This window comes from Staurois parvus, unplaced genomic scaffold (genome assembly GCF_062004578.1).
Source record: "Staurois parvus isolate SC_StPar_1 unplaced genomic scaffold, SC_StPar_1.0 ptg000147l, whole genome shotgun sequence".
Lineage (NCBI taxonomy): Eukaryota > Metazoa > Chordata > Amphibia > Anura > Ranidae > Staurois > Staurois parvus.
The window spans coordinates 568,697-593,714 of NW_028317943.1; the positions used below are offsets into that span (position 1 = coordinate 568,697).

The following is a 25,018-nucleotide window of genomic DNA, read 5'->3' on the forward strand; positions in this document are numbered from 1 at the left end:
GAGCATGGGAGGAGAAGACAAGGGAGCTAGAGAGCAGGAGGAAGTCTTGGGAGGAGTGGAGAGGACAGTTTGGGTGATATTTGAAGACAAGATTGGTGATGTAGCTTGAGGCAGAGTTGTTAATGATTTGCGTGTTGTTAATATTTTGAATTTTATTTGTTGGGCAATGGGAAGCCAGTGGAGGGATTGGCAGAGGGGCAGTGGACACCAAATGGTTGGTAAGCTGGATGAGTCTGGCAGCAGCATCCATGATAGTCTAAAGAGGGGAAAAACTGCAAAGAGGTAGGCCTATGAGGAGGGAGTTACAGTAGTCAAGGCGAGAGATGACAAGGGAGTGAGTAAGTTGTTTTAGTGGTTTCAACAGTTAAAAAGGGGGCATATTTTGGAGATGTTATGGAGATAAAGTCTACAAGATTTGGACAGTGATTGGATTTGGGGCTGAAAGAACAGGTCAGAGTCCAGGATTACACCTACTACCTTGGCATGAGGGCAGGGACTGATAGTTGTATTATTGATCTTGATAGAGATGTCAGGGCAGGGGGCATAGGCAGGAGGGAATATTATGAGCTCAGTTTTATAAAGATTGAGTTTGGTGGTGCAACATCCATGCTGACATGCTGATATAGGTGAGGAGTAGAGAGAGAGATTTGTGTGTCATCAGCTCAGAGATAGCACTGAAAGTCGTGGGAGTTTATCAAGTAACCAAAGGAGGAGGTGTAGATGGAGAAGAATAGGGGTCAGACGACACAGCCTTGGGGGACTCCTGCAGAAAAAGGAAGTGGAGAAGAGGAAACAGTCTTGAAGGCCAAGTGGAATTTTTTGAGGAGGGGATGGTCAACAGTATCAAAGGCCACAAAAAGGTCTAATAATACGAGTATGGAGTAGTGTCCATTGGTTTTATCAGTTAGTAAATCATTAGTGAGTTTTAGTAGGGCAGTTTCAGTGGAGCGTAGTAAGCTAAAGCCAGAATGTAAGGGGACAAGAAGGTTGTCAGTGAGGTAGACAAAGCGTTTTAAAAGTTTAGAGGTAAATGGGAGTAAGGAGATGGGTCTTAAGTTGGTCAGGCTGATTATTGTAGCAGTAGTAAACCACATAAAAAACCCAAAAAACCTTTTCTCTCTGCAAGTTAAGAGCATAATGTGCTAGTATACATCGCATACTAGCACATTGTGAAAGACTTGACTTAAAACAAAGCCCTCCAGTGCTGCGCTGTCACTGCTGACAGGGCTTCCATTTTCCTTCTGGGTTCACTGGCTCTGGCCATTTGAATGGCTGAGCTAAGATGATGTCACTCCCATGGCACATCTCGCTCAATGGACAGCATGCTATCCTTTGAGAGTGCAGTCTGCATATGCCGATGAAGTCACTTGCGCTACTAAAGTAAATACCTACTAAATGGTACACGTTTAGGAGATATTTACTGTACCTACAGGCAAGCCTTATTACAGGCTTACCTTTAGGTATCAATTAGGAAAAAGGACTTTACTACCACTTTAAAGAAAGCGCTCAGTCAGGATATATATTATCAGTTAACATACGATATATCACCTTACGGCTATGTAATTTTTATTTTTTTAATTGCCATTTGCCCATGCCAGATGCTATACTGATTACTATTTTTGAATTTTGGTGTAAATTCTTTTTGCTCAGATAACAGTCTGTCTAGTGCCACATGGTTTTGGACATATAAAAAAATCCCAGTGCTGCAAACCGGTTTGCAGCTAAGCAGGATGAAGATAACTAGTTTTTATGTCAAACAATGCATCTAAAAACAAAACTAAGGTAGGTACTGGTGTAAAATCATGCTGATATTTTTACATACAGTGCCTTTAAAAAGTATTCATACCCCTTGAAATTTTCCATATTTTGTCATGTTACAACCAAAAACGTAAATGTATTTTATTGGGATTTTATGTGATAGACCAACACTAAGTGGCACATAATTGTGAAGTGGTAAGAAAATGATTATTGGTTTTCAAAATGTTTTACAAATATCTGAAAAGTGTTGCATGCATTTGTATTCAGCCCCCCTGAGTCAATACTTTGTAGAACCACCTTTCACTGCAATTACAGCTGCAAGTCTTTTAGGGTATGTCTCTACCAGCTTTGCACATCTACATGAGTGAAATGTTTGCCCTTCTTCTTTGCAAAATAGCTTAAGCTCTGTCAGATTGGATGGAGAGCATCTGTGAACAGTTATTTTCAAATCTTGCCACAGATTCTCTATTGGATTTAGGTCTGGACTTTGATGGCCGTTCTGGGTCTGGGCCATTCTAGCACATGAATATGTTTAGATCTAGATCATTTCATCTGTCAGATTGAATGAAGAGCGTCTGTGAACAGCAATTTTCAAGTCTTGCACAGATTCTCTATTGGATTTAAGTCTGGACTTTGACGGCCATTCTAACACATGAATATGCTTAGATCTAGATCATTCCATTGTAGCTCTGGCTGTATTTTTAGGTTCGCTGTCCAGCTGGAAGGTGAACCTCCTCCCAAGTCTCAAGTCTTTTTGCAGACTCAAACAGGTTTTGTTAAAGGATTGCCCTGTATTTTGCTCCATCCATCTTCCCATCAACTCTGACCAGCTTGCCTGTCCCTGCTGAAGAAAAGCATCCCCACAATATGGTGCTGCCACCACCACTACGTTTCATGGTGGGGATGGTGTGTTCAGGGTGATGTGCAGTGTTAGTTTTCCACCACACACAGTGTTTTGCTTTTAGGCCAAGAAGTTCAATTTTGGTCTCATCTGACCAGAGCACCTTCTTCCACATGTTTGTTTTGTCCCCCACATGGATTCTCGCAAACTGCAAACGGAACTTCTTATGGCTTTCTTTCAACAATGGCTTTCTTCTTGCCACACTTCCCTAATTAGTGGTGCACGCCAGATTTGTAGCGTGCACCACTAATAGTTGTCCTGTGGACAGATTCTCCCACCTGAGCTGTGGATCTCTGCAGTTCTTCCAGAGTTACCTTGGGCCTCTTGGCTGCTTCTCTGATTAGTGCTGTCCTTGCCCGGCCTGTCAGTTTAGGTGGACGCCATGTCTTGGTAGGTTTGCAGTTGTGCCATACTCTTTCCATTTTTGGATGATTGATTGAACAGTGCTCCATGAGATGTTCAAAGTTTGGGATATTTTTATAACCTAAAACTGCTTTATACTTCTCCATGACTTTATCACTGACCTGTCTGGTGTGTTCCTTGCCCTTCATGATGCTGTTTTCACCAATGTTCTCTAATGAACATCTGAGAGCTTCACCGAACATCTGTATTTATACTGAGATTAAATTACACACAGGTATTTACTAATTAGGTGTCTTCTGAAGGCAATTGGTTGCACTAGATTTTAGTTAGGGGTATCAGAGTAAAGGGGGCTGAATACAAATGCACGCCACACTTTTCATATATTTGTGACAAATGTTGAAAACCATTTATCATTTTCCTTCCACTCCACAATTATGTGCCACTTTGTGTTGGTCTATCACAAAAAATCCCAATAAAATACATTTTACGTTTTTGGTTAAACCATGATAAAAAGTGGAAAATTTCAAGGGGTATGGATACTTTTTCAAGGCACTGTATATTCTTTTTGCACCAACAACAGAGTTATCATGTGGTGAATAAGTGCCATCTTTAAATATACCTTTTTTCTATGCTGTCCTGCAAAGAAAGGAAGAGGGCCCCAAAAGATAAAGCTAAGGTAAAACTGATGAAAAACCATGAGTAGATCAGTCCCTGTAAGCTGTGTTACGTCACTTAGTTGTAGAGGGTGGAAACATATATTAATGTCCTTGATATATCATCTTGAAGACTGCAAGGACTTAAGGATGGTCTTATAAGACTGGAATGAATTTAGCTGAGATAAACTTGACACTGAATTGTTCAATAACCAATATGCTTTCATCCAGAAAAAAGACAACAGGAAAGGTAGAATTGTTCAATTGAATGGAGCCAATTAGAAACACTGTCAGAGCTTTAGTATTTTGTATCAGTGATTACAGAGCAGAATAATGTGATAAGAATAGACTGACAAAAAGAATAGTGTGGGTAATAGAAAATGCTAGGTTTTTTAAAAGCATAGTCTCAGTAAAAAAAATATAACTGATCATTTACTGTACAGGGGTAAAGTCAGTAATGGTCTATGGCCCAGGATCCTGCACAAGAATAGCATCAAACAAGGAGCTCCAAAGAAAATGGAAGAGGAAGATGCAAAAGACTGTTTGACCCTGTAAAAGTGGGAGGAAGCTGGCGAATTAGAAAGAAAATAAATCTCAGGGATGTGTACAAATGCCAAATGTAGTATCTGAAGTAAAGGTGATACATAGAGGTGGTTAGGGTACTTAACAAGGATTCCAGAAAATATGGCTCACAGGAATAAATTTGGTGGAAAATCAAGAGGATTCCATCAGGCGTACAGGCCTAAAAAGTCTGATGGATGATGTGAAAGAGGATTTTGTTTCTGATTTCAAGTCTGTTTGATGGAAGATGGGGTTCAGAGAATAGAGAACCATGGTGATGGAGAGCAAAGATAACTGGACTGGAATTGTGCAGGAGGCCATTGCCCTTTGTGGGCTGTAAAGTCAAGGAGTAAGTTATTTAGTAGGGTTCCAAATTTAGCAAATTTAAGAGAGAATACATTTCCTGTATTTATAAATGGGCCAAACACTTTATGCTCTTGCCTCAGTAACTGATTTTAGCAGTAGGAGGTACATATCTTGCGGTTTCCAGTTCTTGTAAGACCTGGGCTACATTCGAAGGTTCAAAGAGAGTCTCAGGATATTCTGAAAATTCCCTTTCAGTTGGCAACACCAAGCACAGTTACTGTAAACATAGGGCTATTTTAAGCATAAGCTTGCCATAATTTTGACAAGCATCAGGAACAGGTGACTCCCACATTTTTTCTATATACACATTTCATAAAGCACTGTACTGTATGAGCAATATTTCATTTTACAGAGGTGCCACTAAAATCATATCTGGCATTGCTCACCTCTATAAAATCCTACACTGAAAGCCTTCCAGGCCTTAAATTATTGCATAGGTATCTCTGCCATTGATCTGGTTCTTCAACAGTTAATACATTAGATATGCCATGTTTATTCCAGGGCTTGTTCTTGCCCAGGTTTTCATTCCATCAGTGTTTTATCTTTTTCTTAATTTATTTTGTTTTATTTTTTTTTTGTTTTTTCTTTTGCCTGTGGTAACAAGAAGAGCTTTCTCTAGCAAACATGTTTGGAGCTATGCTTTCAAGATTCATTTCCATTGAATCATTTCTTTTTCGCTACAGCAAGTGTAACCATGTAATTGAATCCAATGATGTCTGAAAATGTAGCTGAAGTAAAGCAAATTTTTAGTCATGTATAGTAATAGACATCACCATCTGCTGAAGTGTGTCTTTTGTACAGAACATGTTGTGAAAGTATATCCCAATCAGCATTGCCTCCTTTTTTTAAAAAATGTTGTTGAAATAATAAAGTAATTCATTATAGATGTAAGATTTTTTGGACCAGCACTGTGAGTTTTCTATGATTTTCATAGAAGCACTAGATGCATCTTCATCCACCACTCATGCATACAAAGCCTTTAAAAGAGCATAACAAATGCCTTGACCACCTCTGCTGGCAATATCTTTTATAAAATGTTGCAAAAATATGATATTCAGAAACCTTTTATTCAAGCAATACTCCCCTTTTTTAGTTCTCATCAGAAGTCAAACTTGAAGCGGAGTTCCACCCAAAAGTGGAAGCTCCGCTTGTTTGCCTCCCCCCCCTTCACTGCCATATTTGGCACCTTTTGGGGGGAAGTGGATACCTGGTTTTGACAGGTACCCGCTCCCTTTTCTTGCTCAGCCAGAAGTTCGGCCTCCTCCTTCCTCCCAGAGTCTCCTGAGAACTTTCACAAGTCCCAGAAGACTGCTGGACCAATCAGGATGACCAGCTCAACTTGCACATGTGCAGTGGGCACCCAGCTGTGAAGCCGCAAGCTATCACAACCTGGTGCCCACAGTTGCGATGCCGGCACTGGGGAGAGACGAAGGAGAGAAGGGATGGTGCAGTTGAGCACGTTGCTGGACCCTGGGACAGGACAGTTTTTGTAGCTGCTGACTATTGATAAACACAAAAATGACTGGAACTCTGCTTTAAGTTGGCCATACACTGATCAGCAGCTGCTGGCCGAGGAAACATTTCCAACATTGAACAAACAATCAACTTCTGTTGAGCGTGGGCAGCCACACACTGATCAAAATTAGACAGGTCCCCCCTGAGGCTGCTTAATGTCAATCAGTGTATCCCAAACATACAGTATATAGAACCAAAATCAAAAATTTGCACATTCAATTATTTTTTTCCTGATTAAATGTTGGCCATCAATCCCCAGTTATATGTTCTTAATCTACTTGGCACCCTCTATTTCTTTTCAGTGGTCTTAAATGTATATACATTTGAAACCTATTGTTACACATCTCCACCCTTTTTTATCTTGAAATCTGTGCAACTTCAACAACACTGCATCTCTTATTTGGGTATTAAATTGTCCAATGATCTCGCTTTAGCCTAAAAGTGTGACTTTAAATCCTAAAGCCTAGTACAAATGGGCAGAATGTCGGGCGGCATCAGCTGATTTTATAGAAACCAGCTAACATTTGGCCTGTGTGTACGGCAGCTGGTCCGCTTCTGTCAAAGGGGCATGACCTAAAAAGGTCTGCCAATGGCTGAGAGCGCTGACCAGAGTGTTCTGGTGGGGGGGGTCATCCCCCCTTTCAGAACACAATAGCACAGCAGGGGAGATCACTGTACTAAAATCGGATAGTTAGTACAGAGGCTCTTCCTGAGCTGTCAGTTTTTTTTATTTTTGTTCAGCCTGCTGGTTTGGATGAAAAAAAAAACTTGTAGTGTGTACTAGGTTTAATGAAGAAAAAATTATGATTCTAATGCAATTGGATTCTTCTTCCCTCTACTGGATCATCTGAATCCACTGTGTAATAAATGGTATCCCTACCTAGGATATTTTTATTTACCCTGTGTATTACCTATTTCCTGTACTCTGAGACATTAAAAGAAATAGCTACAGATCAGATTATTTGTAAGAAGATGATTTACTATCATAGGAGAATAGGAGGCCTATCTTTCTCCAAACCTAGAAAAGTATTACATAGCTTCACAAATAGCCCAACTCAACTATCTATGTGGTTAAACTTTCCTACTCCTTACATGCTCTCATATGGAGTCCATCCAGCAAGACGTGATGTCTCACATTTAATATGATTCTCTCTCCATTTAGGTTCAAAGTTCAAATTCAGAGCAACCCCTCAGTAATGAGAACATTTCTTCATAATCCTATATTATCTCCATAAAAGATCCCTTTCATTAGTGGATTTCTAAGATCCCACATAAAACAAGAATCTCCATTCTCCATGAATTACTTCATTTTGAAATACTCACACCTACAGCCGTGGCCAAACGTTTTGAGAATGACACAAATATTAATTTTCACAAAGTCTGCTGCTTCAGTATTTTTAGATTTTTTTGTCAGATGTTGCTGTGGTAGACTGAAGTATAATTACAAGCATTTCATAAGTCTCAAAGGCTTTTATTGACAATTGCTATAAGGTTATGCAAAGAATCAATATTTGCAGTGGTGACCTTTCTTTTTCATGACCTCTGCAATTTGCCCTGGCATGCTGTCAATCAACTTCTGGGCCACATTCTGACTGATGGCAGCACATTCTTGCATAATCAATGCTTGGAGTTTGTCAGAATTTGTGGGGGGGGGGTTTTGTTCACCTGCCTCCTGAGGATTGACCACAAGTTCTCAATGGGATTAAGGCCTAGGGAGTTTCCTGGCCATGGACCCAAAATTTCGATGTTTTGTTCCCCAAGCCACTTAGTTATCACTTTTGCCTTATGGCAAGGTGCTGCACCATGCTGGAAAAGGCATTGTTCATCACCAAACTGTTCTTGGATGGTTAGGAGAAGTTACTCTCGGATGTTTTTGTACCGTTCTTTATTCATGGCTGTGTTCTTAGGCAAAATTGTGAGTGAGCCCACTCCCTTGGCTGAGAAGCAACCCCAGACATGAATGGTCTCAGGATGCTTTACTGTTGGCATGACATAGGACTAATGGTAGTGCTCACCTTTTCTTCTCCAGACAAGGTTTCCTCCGGATGCCCCAAACAATCGGAAAGCGGATTCATCAGAGAAAATGACTTTATTCTAGTCCTCAGCAGTCCAATCTCTTTACCTTTTGCAGAATATCGGTCTGTCCCTGATGGTTTTCCTGAAGAGAAGTGGTTTCTCTGCTGCCCTTCTTGACACCAGGCCACCCTCCAAAAGTCTTTGCCTCACTGCGCATGCACATATACTCACACCTGCCTGCTGCCATTCCTGAGCAAGCTCTGTACTAATGGTGCCCCAATCCCGCAGCTTAATCAACTTTAGGAGGTGGTCTTGGCGCTTGCTGGACTTTCTTGGGAGCCCTGAAGCCTTCACAACACTTGAACCTCTCTTCTTGAAGTTCTTGATGATCCAGTAAATGGTTGATTTAGGTGCTATCTTAGTAGCAGCAAAATCCTTGCCTGTGAATCCCATTCCCACAGCAATGATTGACTGCACATGTTTCCTTGCAGGTAACCATGTTTAACAGAGGAAGAACAATTATTTCAAACACCACCCTCTTTTTAAAGCTTCCAGTCTGTTATTCTAGCTCAATCAGCAAGACAGAGGAATCTCCAGACTTGTCCTAGTCAACAATGACACTTGTGTTAACGAGAGGATCACATATATACAGTATCTCTCAATAGATCTATCCATTCATAGATTATGCACAGTAATTCAAGAGAGTTACTGGATAACATGTATGGAAATATTTATTTAAAATTATACCCAATACCTGGTCCAAGAATGCCTTTGTTCTTGAGGTTACAATCTAGTAGGCAACTTTAGGGGCATATTTCTGAATCTGTGAATGTGACTTTTACCAAATACTCACTAATGTTGAATCGATCACTGTCTTTTAATCACTTCCCACCCGTAGGATGTACCCTTAGGATGTACCCGTTTAAAAAAAAAAAATGCTACACAAATTGCAACACCAACCTTTTTATTCTCTAGGGCCTCCACTAAAAAATAGAATTCGTTTTCTAGCAAAAAAATGCTGATTTTTACATGTGTGACAGAAATGTCAGAATTGACCTGAGGATTAAGTACATAAAACACATGCACCTGGGAAGATTTACCTGCAGTGAATGTTTGTTGAATATCAGATTTACTGCTTCATATATATGAGCCTAAGCAAATGTAGTGGAAATGCATATGAACTAGCAGGTTCTTTGTATTCTCTTTAAAACTAAAAGGCCAGATATGGTGATCTGTATGCAGCTTAAACTTGTAAACACACACACACACACACACACACACACACACACACACTACTGTGCAAAAGTAGGCAGGTGTGAAGAAATGTAAAGAAAGAATGCTTTCACAAATGTATATATATTGTAATTGTTTATTTTTTATCAAGTTACAAAATGCAAAGTGAGCGAATAGAAGAAATATGTAAATCAAATCCATATTTGGTGTGACTACCCTTTGGCTTTAAACCAGCACCCCTTCTTACATTTTCACACTTTGTACACTCACACAAAGTTGGGGATTTTCTAGGATTATTGTCAGGTGTTTGATTAACCAATTAAACGGAGCAGGTGCTAATGTTCACCAATTTCATATGTACTGTAGGTTGAATCACTGTCATTAAATGAAACCGAAATAGCTGTGTAGGCTTAAAGCTGGGCAAGGAACAGCCAAACTCTGCTACTAAGGCTGCTTTCACACTGATCAAGTTTTGAGGCACTTTTGTTCAGCTTAAGGGCCCTTTCACACTGATCAGTTCTTCAGTTAAAAAAGCAGAAGAAAAATGCTCCCTTTAAATCATATTGAACTCTTCATGCCGGTCATTTGCGGTTTTTAAAGTCCTGCTTTTCTGCATTTTTGGCGTGTTTAAATGGCCCTTTCACACTGATCAGTTTTTGATGCGCTTTTGTTTAGGTGTTGAGAGTTCCATTTAAAGAGATGCATTTTTTCTTCCGCTTTTTTTTTTCTTTTGTTTTTTTTTTTAGCTGAACAAAGGAACAAATACTGATCAGTATGAAAGCAGCCTAAGGTGAGGCTGTAGAAGACAGTTTCATTCCACAGTTCATACAATATGGCAAGACTGGACACAGCAACAAGACACAAGGTAGTTTATACTGCATTTGCAAGATCTCTCAGAGGCAAAGATTTCAAAGCAGACTGAGGTTTCAAGGTGTGCTTTTCCAGCTCTTTTGAAGAAGCACAAAGAAACTGGCAAGGTTGACAAATTTAGATACAGTGGTCACCAAGGAAACTTAATGCAGCAGATGAAAGACCGATTATGCTTCTTTTCGACATAAAAAGCTGTTCAGCAGTGCCATCAACACAGAACTGGCGGAATTTAGTGGGACCCAGGTACACCCATCTACTGTCCAGTGATGTCTGGCCAGAAGTGGTCTCCATGGAAGGATTGTGGCCAAAAAGCCATACCTACAATGTAGTAACAGGGTTAAGTGACTTAACTATGCATAAAAACATAGGAACTGGGGTGCAGGAAAATGGCAGTAAGTGCTGTGGACTGATGAGTCAACATTTGGAATATATGCCCATAGCAGGAGGCAGTTTACTGAATGTCTGGAGAGCAGTGCAATAATGTTCAGCATGGTCTGTGTGTACTGCTGGTCTTCTGATCTGTGTTCATTTTAATGCTGGTGCTGTATGGAATAGATGTAAGGATATTTATGCTTTTATGAGTTTGCATTTTTTTTTCATAATGCCAGATAAAATAAATGGGCAAGTGCAGGGGACAACAGTGAAAAGATCAGTTTTTTTACCTTTGAATTCAAAACTGCTCCTGAAATGGAAACCTGTCCTTGTAATTAAATAGCAAAAATGAATCAACTTTTCCAGTCATGATACCAATTAAAAGGCTAAAGCCCTTTCCTATTCATCTACATATGGAACCACTCTAGCTCACTTCCAATTCCTGCAGCTGCTGCTAATCGATGCATGCCAACAGGGGAGATACTTCACTTGATTAGAGGAAAAAACATAGCACATTGTCTAATTGCAGATATTATTGGGGGTCAGTCCTTAGCACTTTAAAAGGCCTAGGATTATTTAAATGACACTGAAAATGTTTGGCTGACTTCTTTTAAATTCATTTTTGTTAAGCATCTGAATATTCTATATAGAGCATGCAGCTGGATGTAGGATATGGAGTGCAAATTACAGCTATCTTTTCTGAAGGAAGCATCTGGATATTTAACATCATATGCCAAATGCTTTTTTCCACTTTATTATTGGATATTGTTTAATTTAGAATAAATCTTTAAAATCCTTAAAATAAGTTTTCCTAAATTTCTAACTATACTAGAAAACAGACTTCTTCAGCTTTGACATCTGTTTTTGATATTTTACGTACCTAAAAATAAGAACATATAAGCTTTAATTTAAAAAAAAAAAACTTTTAAAGCTTTTAATATAGGCTTAGAAATGTAAAAGGCATTTAATTTACTGTTTTAATACTCTAATTGTATCTGAAAATTATAATACTAAAGAAGGTTGTGTTGCAATCCTCAGGCTGCAGTGGCATCTGCAAGCTGAAGGGTTATTTTGTGTGTGATCAGCATGTCATAGTTTAATAATGATCACATGATCGAGAACCATGTTGATTGGTTCCTGATCATTAGTGGAGATGTCAGTGACAACCTAGTCTGATAATCAGCAGCAGCAGAGTGTCACTTGCTAGCTGTCAAAGTAAGAATTGGGGATGGGAAGCAGTTAGAAAATGTATGGTGCTTCTGTATATTTTGTTCTCTATATACAGTATTTTTTATAGTTGGGTCATACAAATGGGAAATTTTTAAAAAGTGTCTAGTTTTAGTCAGATAAATATACAATTTTGCATTTTATTAGTTTGTAGGTTTTTAGCTAGAAGTTGCTGCTCTCTGCTCCTTTTACAGGTACTCTTTAGCCCATCTGTTGAAAAAGCTTGTAAACATAAATTAATAATTCCACTCAATTTGAAATTCACACAAAGCATTAATGAGTCATCCCGAGTTAACACAGCTCTATTCTAGATTTCAGTCAAATTGTGTTAAGACAAATGGCTCTTACAGTGATTTTTCTTTAGATAACCCATTGTGCTCTACAAATCATTTTTCAAGTGTTAGATTTTTGTTAAATAAGGAATGCATAGATACAGTAAAGAAATGCATAATACTGTATATTAGTATTGAAGTGTATAAACATTAAAAAAAAATGTCCCAAAACCATAATTTCCCTTCAATAACATGCTTTTTCTCATTCCTCTGTTTTAAATATATAGAGAAGTACATAGAAATAAATTTACTCAAAACCATTTACAGTGCCCTGAAAAAGTATTCATACGCCTTGAAATTTTCTACTTTTTGTCATGTTACAACCAAAAACTTAAATGTATTTTATTGGGATTTTATGTGATACTATGTGATACACCAACACAAAGTGGCACACAATTGTTAAGTGGAAGGAAAATGATAAATGGTTTTCAAAAATTTTTACTAATATCTGAAAAGTGTGGTGTGCATTTGTATTAAGCCCCTTTACTCTGATACCCCTAACTAAAATCTAGTGCAATAAATTGCCTTCAGAAGTCACCTAATTAGTAAATAGAGTCCACCTGTCCACTATCTTCTACACTAATCTTCTCCTGGATGGTGTCTTCAATTGCTTTGTGCTAGAGGAAGGTGAATATTTATATATGTTCAATCTATTTCCTCCTCTGGACTGCATCAAGTCTTGCAACCTGTTTGGGATTGTCTAATGGTTGTCCCCAACAGGATATCTATCTGGCTATAATTTCAGTGTAAGAGGTCACTGTGAATCACATTGTGCACAAGATATCCATATTATCCATATGCGGTCATAACCAACCTTAACCAATTATATCTTTCTCTGAGTGGCACAAGTTTATAATACAGGACATGTCCATTTTTGAAGAGGACACAAAGATATTTGATATCTGAATCTAATATGCTGAGCATTTATGGTCAAGGTAAGTTTTTCATGCTAAATGGTTTAATAGATGGCCATTCATTCATTCATTGGTACCCTTTGAGGAGGGAACAAGTGAGACCTATGGAGTGTGGTTTGTTTTTAATACATGTCTTTGTCTAATTAAAGGAGTTGTTCATGTACTTTGACTACCAGCCCTTTGATTTAAAATATATATCAATAGTACAAAAAAAACCCACAAATCTGGGTTGAGTCTATAACTAATCTTTTTTGTTTGTTTTCATAAATAAAGCTGTTCTGTGAGCAGGTTTATTAGAGAACATTAGTGTACAAACAGCATCATGAAGGAACACACCAGACAGGTCAGGGATAAAGTAGTGGAGAAGTATAAAGCAGGGTTTGGTTATAAAAAAAAAAAATCCCAAATTTTGAACATCTCACGGAGCACTGTTCAATCCATCATCCGAAAATGGAAAGAGTATGGTACAACTGCAAACCTATCAAGATATGTCCATCCACCTAAACTGACAGGCCGGGCAAGGAGAGCATTAATCAGAGAAGCAGCCAAGAGGCCCATGGTAACTCTGGAGGAACTGTAGAGATCCACAGCTCAGATGGGATAATCTGTCCACAGGACAACTATTAGTCGAGCACTCCACAAATCTGGCTTTTATAGAAGAGTGGCAAGAAGAAAGCCATTGTTGAAAGACAGCCATAAGAAGTCCCATTTTCAGTTTGCGAGAAGTCATGTGGGGGACACAGCAAACATGTGGCAGAAGGTGCTCTGGTCAGATGAGACCAAAATGTTACTTTGGCCTAAAATCAAAATGTTATGTTTGTTGGAAAACGAACAGTACACATCGCACTGTATACACCATCCCCACAGTGAAACATGGTGGTGGCAACATCATATTGCTTTTCTTCAGCAGGGATAGGGAAGCTGGTCAGAGTTGATGGGAAAGTTGATGGAGCCAAATACAGGGAAATCAAAGAAGAAAACCTGTTAGTGTGCACAAGACTTGAGACTGAGGTGGAGGTTCACCTTCCAGCAGGACAACGACCATAAACATACAGCTAGAGCTGCAATGGAATGGTTTAGATCAAAGCATATTCATGTGTTAGAATGGCCCAGTCAAAGTCCAGATCAAAATCCAATTAAAAATCTGTGGCCAGAATTGAAAATAGTTGTTCAGACGCTCTCCATCCAATCTGACAGAGCTTAAGCTATTTTTCAAAGAAGAATGGGCAAAAATTTCACTCTCTAGATGTGCAAAGCTGGTAGAGACATACCCCAAAAGACTTGCAGCTGTAATTGCAGTGAAAGGTGGTTCTACAAAGTATTGACTCAGGGGAGCTGAATACAAATGAACGCCACACTTTTCAAATTTTTGATTGTAAAACATTTTGTAAACCATTTATCATTTTCCTTCCACTTCACAATTACGTGCCACTTAGTGTTGGTCTATCACATAAAATCCCAATAAAATACATTTACGTTTTTGGTTGTAACATGACAAAATGTAGAACATTTCAAGAAGTATGAATACTTTTTCAAGGTACTGTACATGATAGATTTGGTTACCAGATAGCTAGAATAAGACCTACTCATTCATGACACACAGAACATATTGATATTGAAATTGTAGGCCATTGCGCAATAGTTGTGTGCCTTCACCTTCTCACCATTTGGGAATGGAGCTCTGATGCCTCAGCTTCATGCTTCTAGTGTCTGGGGTTGTTCAAGCTCAAAGTAAAGTTGGCTGTCCATTGACAGGTCAGGTTGTCGAATCCAAATCAGGGTTGTAAGGTCTGATATGAAAAAAGAACTGGCCATCTTTTTGGGTATTTAGTACCCATGCTTAATTTGTTGACCATGTGAGGAAGAGTAGCAGTGGTAGATCTGTATACACAACTCTTTCAGTTATGGCAGCCCTGCTCTAAGCTATTATCTGTCATGCTAAAATGCCCAAACATGGTCTACATGTACCACATATATGCATAATCTGCCTGGTAATTGGGACTTGTCTGGGTGCCTTAAATAGAAGGTATAGACCTTTTAGTTATATTATACACATAAAGATAAATGTTGTTAATGTGTTATTGTTAAACATTTTGTTAATTTGTGTCATTTGTAATTATATAGGTACATGGGACAGAGCTGTTTGTCATGTACATATTCGGTCTCTGCTTTCTGCTAGGCAACGCTTCAGAATTGTTTTAAGACTGTATCTGAAAATACAAATTTTCATTGGTTAGTTCATTGAAAACATTGTACTTCTATGTGTCCGGAGTGTTATCCCAACTGTTGTTTAAATATTTAAATAAAAAAAAACTGCACTTGTGACAATACTTAGTGTTTCGCTCTAAAGCAGCTTGAGCAAATCCTATAACCCCGGATACGGAAATGTAAATATCTGATTATATCAGTGCTACAACATCCCCCTCAATATCACTTAAATATACAAATCCTGTGCACTTAAAATATGCAATAACTTAAATATAAATAATAGTGTTGTCACATACGATAATTCCACATCCATATTCCAGTGCATAAATACATATATTAATGTAAAAAGTATAGATTCATCCAAATCGAGATAATGATCCAAAACTTTGTGCACTTCTTCTGCCTTCGTGATCCACCTTAGTGTTCAAACCAGTATCCCATTAAAACTCTCACCAGATACATATGACCCCTTAATGTTAAGCAGTTCTAAAGTGACATGTAATATCTAGAGTGGCCATCCCATTCCACTTGAGTTAGAGGGCTGTGGAAGTTCCTACCAGGGATTGTTCATCCTGGAAAAAGTATTTGATTAATCTCTGTGTCTCATATCATTATCCCTAATGTCTGTAGGAAGATGATATCTATTCTACATCAGAATCATTCTTGAATAAACTCTGTCCCTCTACTGTCAAATCTTTCCCTAAAATTTTAATATTTTCTTTTTAATACTCTTTCCAAGGGGAAACCCTACAGTCAGTTCTGCTTCCTGACTCTAGTGTTTCCCTTCTTCAAGGATTCAGTGTTTCAATATCCCTTGGGATTGGGATTTAATCATAACTGGTGAAATTTCAACAAAATCACATAGCTCCTGCTTAGCCGACTAACATCTCTCATTAATTTATTATGTTTTCTTACCTCTATTTTCCTTTGTAGTGAGACTTTCATGTAGTAGTTTAGATAATTCAGAATATTCCTGAAGAGCCTAAAATGGTATTGGACATTCTTTGTTTCCTGGATATTTCCCAATTTCCTCCTCCTTCTCTGTATACATAAGTATAACTAGTATTTTTTTTTTCACAAAAGTTAAAGAGCTCCTGCTATTCCAAATGGCAGACACTGGGCCCAGAACTCGAAAGTTGTGTGTCTTGCATATAGCTTGCCGACTGTCTTTCTAGAAACCCTCTGAAAGAGTTTTTTAATATAACTGCAAAATTATATATTAATAAAGGGCTTTTTAATTTTGGTTACTACACCATGGAGAATATTTTTATTCTATGTGGGATGTTTAAACTGGTATGAGTGACAGAGGAACTGCATACAATACAACCCTTAGTTGGAGGAGAGAGGAACTTGGTGGCTGCTGGAGATATTATATCTGGCTTTATATGACATGCTTTATATTAAAGGGTCATGCGTATCTGGTGGGAATTTTACTTGGATAGTTAGTGTGAACACTTGAGGTGAATCACCAAGGAAGAAGTGCACAGTGTTCTGGATCATTACCATGTTTCGAATGAATGTGAATTTTTGATAGAGTGTGTGTATGAATGTGTGTGTGTATGTATGTGTGTGTGTGTGTGTGTGTGTGTGTGTATATATATATATATATATATATATATATATTATATTGTGACAGTGTGACGATCTGTCACCCTGGATTCTCAACAAGGCAGGTTGAGGGGCTCCAGGGTAAAGGTTTGATATGGAGGAAAGTGGCTTTTCATTTTCCTCCTTTGTTTGTAAGGTCTGTTTTGGGATCTGGAGCCTGGAGATTTCAAAGAGATCTGGGAGGGATGAAATCTCCAATCCTGGGACCAGGTTTTGGGAATGGCCAGGAGACTGATTGCACAGGTGTGTGCAGGCCTCTTCATAGAGTCAGGACCAGGGTTCTGGGCTCCACCCCGGCAGATGGGAGTCAGGAGGGCACCACCTAGAAGACAGGAGTCAGGTGGGCTTCACCTAGGAGAGGTGGAAGCCAAAAGCAGCAAGGGGCTGCTAGAGACTAGCTGTGTGCTAGTGGCCAGCTGTGAGCAAGAGCCATAATTCTTGAAGAAGTCTGCAGGAGGCAGACATTGAACTGTGTGTAAGCCAGGAGGCTGAATCTTTGTTTTGTTGGTGGATACCCCTGCGTGGGAAGCATTATGTTTGAACTTTCATTTAAATAAAAGTGGGCTAAAAAGGCCCTGAAAAAGAAAGCGAGTAGCTGTTTGCATTTGAAAGCTCTACCACGTTGAAGCGAGTTCCCACAATATATATATATATATATATATATATAGCATTTGTTTCCATTTTAAGTATTGCATGTTTTTAGTGCACGTTCACTAGTTTTGTATATTTGAGTGGTATTAAGGGGGAGCAGGGATATGCAATTTCTCTCTTCCCTTTCTTGTTCTGACCTGGAAGTGATGTGTATGACGTCACTTCCGGGTCCCGGTTGACAGCTTTCCCAGCCATCAAATCCGGGAAAGAATGTAATGCAGTGCGATCTGCACTGCATTACATTCAATGGAGCACAGGGGAGACATGCAGGATCTTTTAGACTCTGGGTGTCTCAAAGAAAACCTGTCACCAAAAAGTCCCCTATGTTTCTTTAATTGTACAAAATTGCAAAAGTTACACCCAAACACATAACCCCTTTCCCCCTAAAAAAAAATTTTTTTTGAGGCCCCTCACCCCCACATACAAATATAAACCCAGGGCGCCTATGCATGAAATTGTCAATTGTGATACATTACATATTGCCGTGCATGCCAGAATGAGAGCAATAATTCTAGCACCATACCTACTCCATAATGCTAAGCTTTTGACCTAGAGGGGGCTTTGCCTATAGAAAATATAGGGTACTAATGTTTATCGCCATTTCGCAAGTGCACGCAAATTTAAGGTTTGACATGTTGGGTATCTATGTACTCAGTGGAACCTCATCTTTTATATTTTACTAAAAATTGGGTAATGTATTGCCTTCTTGTGCCCAAAAATTAACTTAAGTGTGTTTTTTTTACTGAAATTTTGTGTTTCCTAGACTTTTGCAGTATCGTGTGACATAAAATATTTTAACGAGGGTGTCTGCTTTCCCGAAAATATATAATGTTTTCTGGGGTTTATGTAATCTTCAGGCCTAAAGTAATTTTTTTTGTAAACGTGCAAAAAAACGCAAAAAGGGCTCTTGCAACGAAAGGGATAAAGGATAAGCTTGCCTTTGGGAACACGTTACATGTTCCACCCACTTTTAGGGTGGAACATGTAACATGTTCCCGCTCCTGCAGCAACTCTTCTATCCAAGCCCTGTGAGTGACAGCAGTACGGGGAGAAGTTGCTTTCACCTGGCTGTCACTTTTGGAAAATCAACTACAAGTGCTACAACATCCTTTGTGATTGTTGGCTTGTAGTTCTCAATTTACTACTACGGTGCTGTTCAGTGCCTGGTAGTTCATTGATTCTTCCTGTCAGTATGAAACTGCTTGCCCGTTTTGAGGTTCGGACAGACAGATTACGCTGACAGCCTGCAGGAGTCCTGAATTACACCCACGATCTGCTAATCGCTGGTGCAATGCCTTCCAGGATCCTAATTAAATTAACAAAAAAAAATGAAATCACATTTTTTTTTTTACCTGCAAATATTGTGCATTTATTCATTCTTTTAAAAGGTGAACGGATCCTTTAACAGAGTGGACACTGGAGCTTGATTTGGCTGCTCAGCAGACGCGTGTACTGAGCACCCAAGTGCTTCCGTGTGCGAGGGCAACCTGAAGGAATCTTTATGTTTTTTTTCCCATTGGGGCCCATGCCTCATTTACTCGCTCAGAAGATGTACTTATGCTGAGCGTTAAGAGAGCCTGACACTCCCTTTTCTTGACGAGCACCCAATCGGTGCTCATCACACTGCAAGGTCTCTTCCCTCTCTGCTAGTCCCCAGGTGTGGTACTGGAGACAAGCAGGGAGGTAAGTAGGACATAAACAGCGCAATGTTAAAAATATTAAAAGTTTAAGCTGCCATAAAGCCTCTTAACTTTTTGAAAGCCCCAGACATTCCTAATAGCACCAGAGATTTAAATACAGCTTTGGTTAACATTTTTTTTATCAGGGCAAGTAGATTGTCATGAGGGATAAGTAGATTAGGACTTTGATTTAGTCCCTCGGCCATGCCGGTTTTTCAAAAATTTCCACACCCCTGTAGGAGTATACATTACAGATTTTAGTGTGTTTTTGTTACATGTTGTAACGTGTGGTTTATTCAGATTTATACTAAAATCATAAGCTCCTGCACTCAGTGTAATATCTTCCCTTTGCTATAATAATTCCCAGCTGCTACCCAAAACTGTGTTCCCAAAAGAAAATAAATCAATAAATTTGACAGTGCTCTAAATCAATATGTGACCTTAAAATGTGCTGAAATGCATATACACAAATTCAAAACTTCATGCTTAATAATCATAAACCTCAATTCATAATGCCTTTGGCAGACACTGTACAGCAGAGCTGACGCTGGACGGGGTAGAAGTGTTGCAAGGGGGCAGTCAGTAGAGAAGGTATGTGCAGATCTCTGAACTGGATAGACAGAAATATAAATCTTTGACAAGTAAAAGAGCTTTTATATATATATTTCAACTGCGTAACAAAAATTAATGATTATGTGCTTACTAGATACACAGTACATTATAATTTCCCTTGAAAAAATGTATTGATTGAAAACGTATAAGAAGTGGGTAAGAATTTAATGTGAATCTAAGTTGTAGATTGTTTTTGTGCATTTATCACTTTTTCCTACAGAAACATTTTCAAAAGTATTTTGTGTGCAACTAATTCTGTTGATAGGTAGCACTTGATAGTGCTGGGTGTTATTTACCACAGGTGTATCTTGTTCTTGAATGCAAAGAAAAGTAGTTGCTTAAGAACAGGGCCCTCTGTTTTCTCTTGTACCAAATTGTATTGTAACTGTAATGTCTTTGTTGGAAAGTGCTGCGCAAACTGTTGGCGTTCTATAAATCCTGTATAATAATACAAATAAACAAGTCTTCCTTTATGATCTAATGTCATTCTCAAGTGAAATTTAACCAATATATAAATAATATAGCATTTGGGCCTTTCTAAATTAATGTTTTTTCTTTACTTCAGTGTTATTATTACAACAGTACTGTATCTTTCGGATGCATTGCGGAAGAACTTTTTGAATGAGGGCTTTGACTATAAGGTAGGTGTTATGTTTTGTTTATTGAGGAAATTATAATACACATAGGCCTGTCATCCATTGCCAGCATATGCAATAAAAGGCAGTCTGAAACAATGATACAACAATGGAAGCTTTGACTAAAGATTTCAGCCTCTTTGTTTAACAAGTTGTACATACATAGAATAGTTCTGAGCATTTTAAAAAAAACATCTAACTTGTTAAAAAGTTGTTAAAAAATGCTCCATGCACAATAGCATTTTTTTAAGCTCAATACATGTTGGAAAAACTGCTGGATAAAAAAAACACTGCTTGTAGAGGTTTAGGAGCGTTTTATTAGTATTTTACTGTACATGGTAGGTAAAAAAAAGCTTTTAGAAGCATTTCAGTAGCTTTTAGCGTTTTTATTTCTGCTGGAAAAACGCTCCCAAAAACGCTACAAAAACTTTTCTTTTTTCTGCTTTTAAAAGCTGAAGCTTGAAAATCGCTACTAGCCTAAAATAGTGTGCATGGACACATAGGGATAACACTATTTAGTTTCTATGAGCAGAAACAAAATGCTAATAACCGCTTCTAAGAGCTTAAAAAATCTAGTGTGCATGGAGCCTCACTGCAACCTTTCGTGTTGCATCTTTGATAAACGAATACCTGTTAGGCTGATTGGAGTGCAAGTACATTTGGAAAACTGTGGAGACTAAGATTGAGCTCTGCAGTCACATTTGCAGCAGTTGTTTTCTTATTCTGGGTCACAACTCTGCGCAATGTCCTTTTGTCTCTTTCGGTCAGTTGATCATGTCGACTGCGCTTATGTCATCAGACTATTTTTTTCCCAGAAACTGTATATACCCTCTTAACCTTTCATACTGTATCTTACGACACAACAAATAAATTGGCAACTTCAGTCACAGAGGCACCAGTTAAGTGGGCACCAACAATTTGCCTTCTTTGAAGCTCAGTAAGCTCTGACACGACTCTGCACTACTAGCAGTGCACGCAGTGAATGATGAAAGTAAAGCTTCCCACCTGTTGGCTAAGCGTTTCATCACACAGCGGAAGCAAAAGATTGATACATCACTTCCGCTTTCAACGAGAAACATGTCATATATATATATATATATATATATATATAACTGGTTTAAAAAGGGATGCTAGCATGGCAAGTGTGTCCTATTCCTGATAGGTGGTATACATGTCGCTGGCCAGTCTGACCGTTAATCAAGATGGCAGACAGCAGTGTTAGTGCGTGCATGGAACAGCGTGTGGTGATAAAGTTTGTTGTGAACAAAGGCGTAAAACTCCAAAAGACTTCAAACACAGTGCAGTGATGAGACGCTCAGCCGCAGTAAGACATTTGAATGGTGTAAACATTTCAAAGATGCCATACATCCATCAGTGACGATCCCGGCTGTGGTGGTTTCCAGCCCATAGCAGTCATTGCTGTGAACATTCAGCCCGTGGAATGCCTGATCTTGGATAATCGACGCATAACCTGTTGTGAAATTGCACAAGAGATTAATCTTTCCTTGGGAACGGTGAACACAATGATGAAGTGAAGCAGGCTGTCCTAGGATGGTTTAGGCGTACTGACAAATCCTTCTATGCCGAAGCTTTCCAGACATTCGTTAAATGTTGGGATAAATGTATAAAAATTTAGCAGGGGAGTATGTAAAAGAAATAAATGCAGTTTCCATTCCTTGAAATTTGTTCCTTTATTATATAAGCTCAATAGTCCCTGTTTTACGTGAACGCCCCTCTTAAATATAAACATTGTAAATACCTTTTTGTCCTCCTTTTTTGTTAATAAGTAATCGCATACCCTCTGTTCTTAGCTGCAGCAGAGAAATGAGGGAGGAGAAACAGCAGCTGTGCAGTGGGGTCTTGTCAGCACTAGCCTGATTATTGAATTGGCTCCCAGCACAACCAGAACACTGTAAAGAGGGACTGGCAGGATCACCAGGGATTTCACACAAAGGAAGCAATACAAAGAGAACAGGATACTTTTTCGTCCAACTACATTATATAGCAGACGCATATCAGGAGAATTAAATGTTGGGTTTACATACTGTTTTAATTCTCATCAAAATAACATAGAATTGCAGCATTACACAAATTTACCAGCCGGTGCTAACAAAAGCACTTATATCAGCAGTCATCACTAGGATTCCAATATGTCGGAGTGACATCACGCATAAAGCTCCACCAGGGTTGAGCAGATTTAAAGGGGAATCCACCTTATTACTAACATGCATTTTTGCTGCCTGTGGTTAAGTAGCCATTGATTCTGGTGAGTCTTCACTTTCATGGGTGAAGTTGTATGGATCTTCATTTGACTCACGTTATGGTAAAGAAGGAAATGTACTGAAGTTGAATAAGATACTTTTTTCACATTGTATAAGTAATGAATGTTTTTCTGGCACTACATTTTAACCTTGTAATTGACCTGTGTGATAGATAGGTGAAGCCTATTTGCTCATTTTGAACTATCCAGCAGGAGTAAAATATGCTCTATTAAAGTATTGCAGTTATATGAGTTTATCACCTGCAGATACGACTGTAGAGAAATTGGAATGAGAGAATTCCTCCTAACCCTGTTCTCTTATATCATTGATATCGCTACTCCAATGTTGTGAAATAGAGTAGGCTAGAGGGTTTTCCCTATATAAAGGTATAATATAATCTGGAAATGTAGTTGCATGTACACAAATTAGAATAGTACATGCTCCAGTAAGAAGGGCTGGAGCAAAATATTCTTTAACCCTAATTTGGATTTCCACTGCTCACCTAATTTGGATACTTCAAAATGTCCAGGCATCATTTGGATATTTCCAGCCAGATATTTGAGAGCCACTGGGAATGATTAGAAAATTAATTAGCTGTGGTTTTGGCTGCATGTGGAAGCTTTTAAAGATATTACTTGTACATTTTTGGTAAAATTGAGTACCCTTTGTTAGTAAGGAGAGTCTGTCTTGCACAAGAATCAAAAACATTTTCTATGAAGTGTTGACACGTTGGGTATAAAGAATTCTGATCCAAGCGATGAAGGTGTGACCAAAAATATACTGTCTATCACATATTTTAATAATTGAAAGTTTAACCTTTTTTATTTGCCTTTTCATTTCCCCTATACAGATTTGGGATTCATACTTTTACCTTGCAGTTATTTTCATAAACCAGTCATGTCTGCAGTTGGAAATGTTTACCCCTTCCAAGATGAAAAAAGTCCTTGAAAAGTAAGCTTTGGCTTTTATTTGTTCTTTTATTTTTAATCGCGTCTAAATGCAATAATTCAAAACTTGTTTGTTCACACTAGTGTGCTTTCTGCTACAGTAGGATATGAAAACACATTGAATTGTACAGGTGAAAAAGATACAGTAATTGACCTGGGCGTGCCTTAAACCAGATTTCTTTTAGCCTATATTACTTTAAAATTATACAATCTCCTTTGTAAGGTATAACAATCTTCTTAATTAGGTAGGCCCTCACACCATATACAGTTAGGTCCATATATATTAGGACACAGGCATAATCTTCATACTTTTTGGCTCTGTATGCCACCAGAAAATAATTTAAAATGAAACAATCCAAATGAATTTGAAGTGCAGACTTTCAGCTTTAATTCAAGGGGTTGAAGATACAGTGGATATAAAAAGTCTACAAACCCCTGTTAAAATATCCGGTTTCTGTTATATTTAAAAATGAGACAAAGGCAAATCATTTCAGAACTTTTTCCACCTTTTATGTGACCTATAAATTGTACAACTCACTTGAACAACAAACTGAAATCTTTTAGGTGGAGGGAAGTAAAAATAAAAAACTAAAATAATATGCTTGCTTAAGTGTGCACACCCTTAAACTAATACTTTGTTGAAGCATCTTTTGATTTTATTACAGCACTCAGTCTTTTGGGCATTAGTCTATCAGCATGGAACATCTTCACTTGGCAATATTTGCCCACTCTTCCTTGCAAAAACACTCCAATTCTTTCAGATTGCGAGGGCATCTCCTGTACACAGCCCTCTTCAGATCACCCCACAGATTTTCAATCAGATTCAGGTCTGGGCTCTGGCTGGGCCATTCCAAAAGTTTAATCTTCTTCTGGTGAAGCCATTCCTTTGTTGATTTGGATGTATGCTTTGGGTCGTTGTCAGGCTGAAAGACAAAGTTCCTCTTCATGTTCAGCTTTCTAGCAGAAGTCTGAAGGTTTTGTGCCAATATTGACTGGTATTTGGAACTGTTCAGAATTCCCTCTACCTTGACTAAGGCCCCAGTTCAATCTGATGAAAAACGGCCCCAAAGCATGATGCTGCCACCACCATGCTTCACTGTGGGTATGGTGTTCTTTTGGTGATGTGCAGTTTTGTTTTTGTGCCGAAACATATCTTTTGTAATTATGGCCAAAAAGTTCCACCTTGGGAGACTTCAGATGTGTTTTTGCAAAATTTAGGCGGGTTTGGATGTTTTTCTTCATAAGAAAAGGCTTCCGTCTTGCCATTCTACCCCATAGCCCAGACATATAAAGAATACAGGAGATATTTGTCATATTGTACCACACAGCCAGTACT

General features: G+C 38.6%; 1 protein-coding gene across 2 annotated transcripts in view; it reads left to right on the forward strand.

The window, feature by feature from the left end:
- DOCK4 (dedicator of cytokinesis 4) overlaps positions 1 to 25,018 on the forward strand; it is a 409,224-nt gene that overhangs the window by 254,733 nt on the left and 129,473 nt on the right. For both annotated transcript variants that reach the window (XM_089673954.1, XM_089673955.1), the window contains exons 28-29: positions 20,405 to 20,480; positions 23,586 to 23,686. In XM_089673954.1, the coding sequence (XP_089530080.1) occupies positions 20,405 to 20,480; positions 23,586 to 23,686 (177 nt within the window). The remainder of the gene's footprint in view (positions 1 to 20,404; positions 20,481 to 23,585; positions 23,687 to 25,018) is intronic.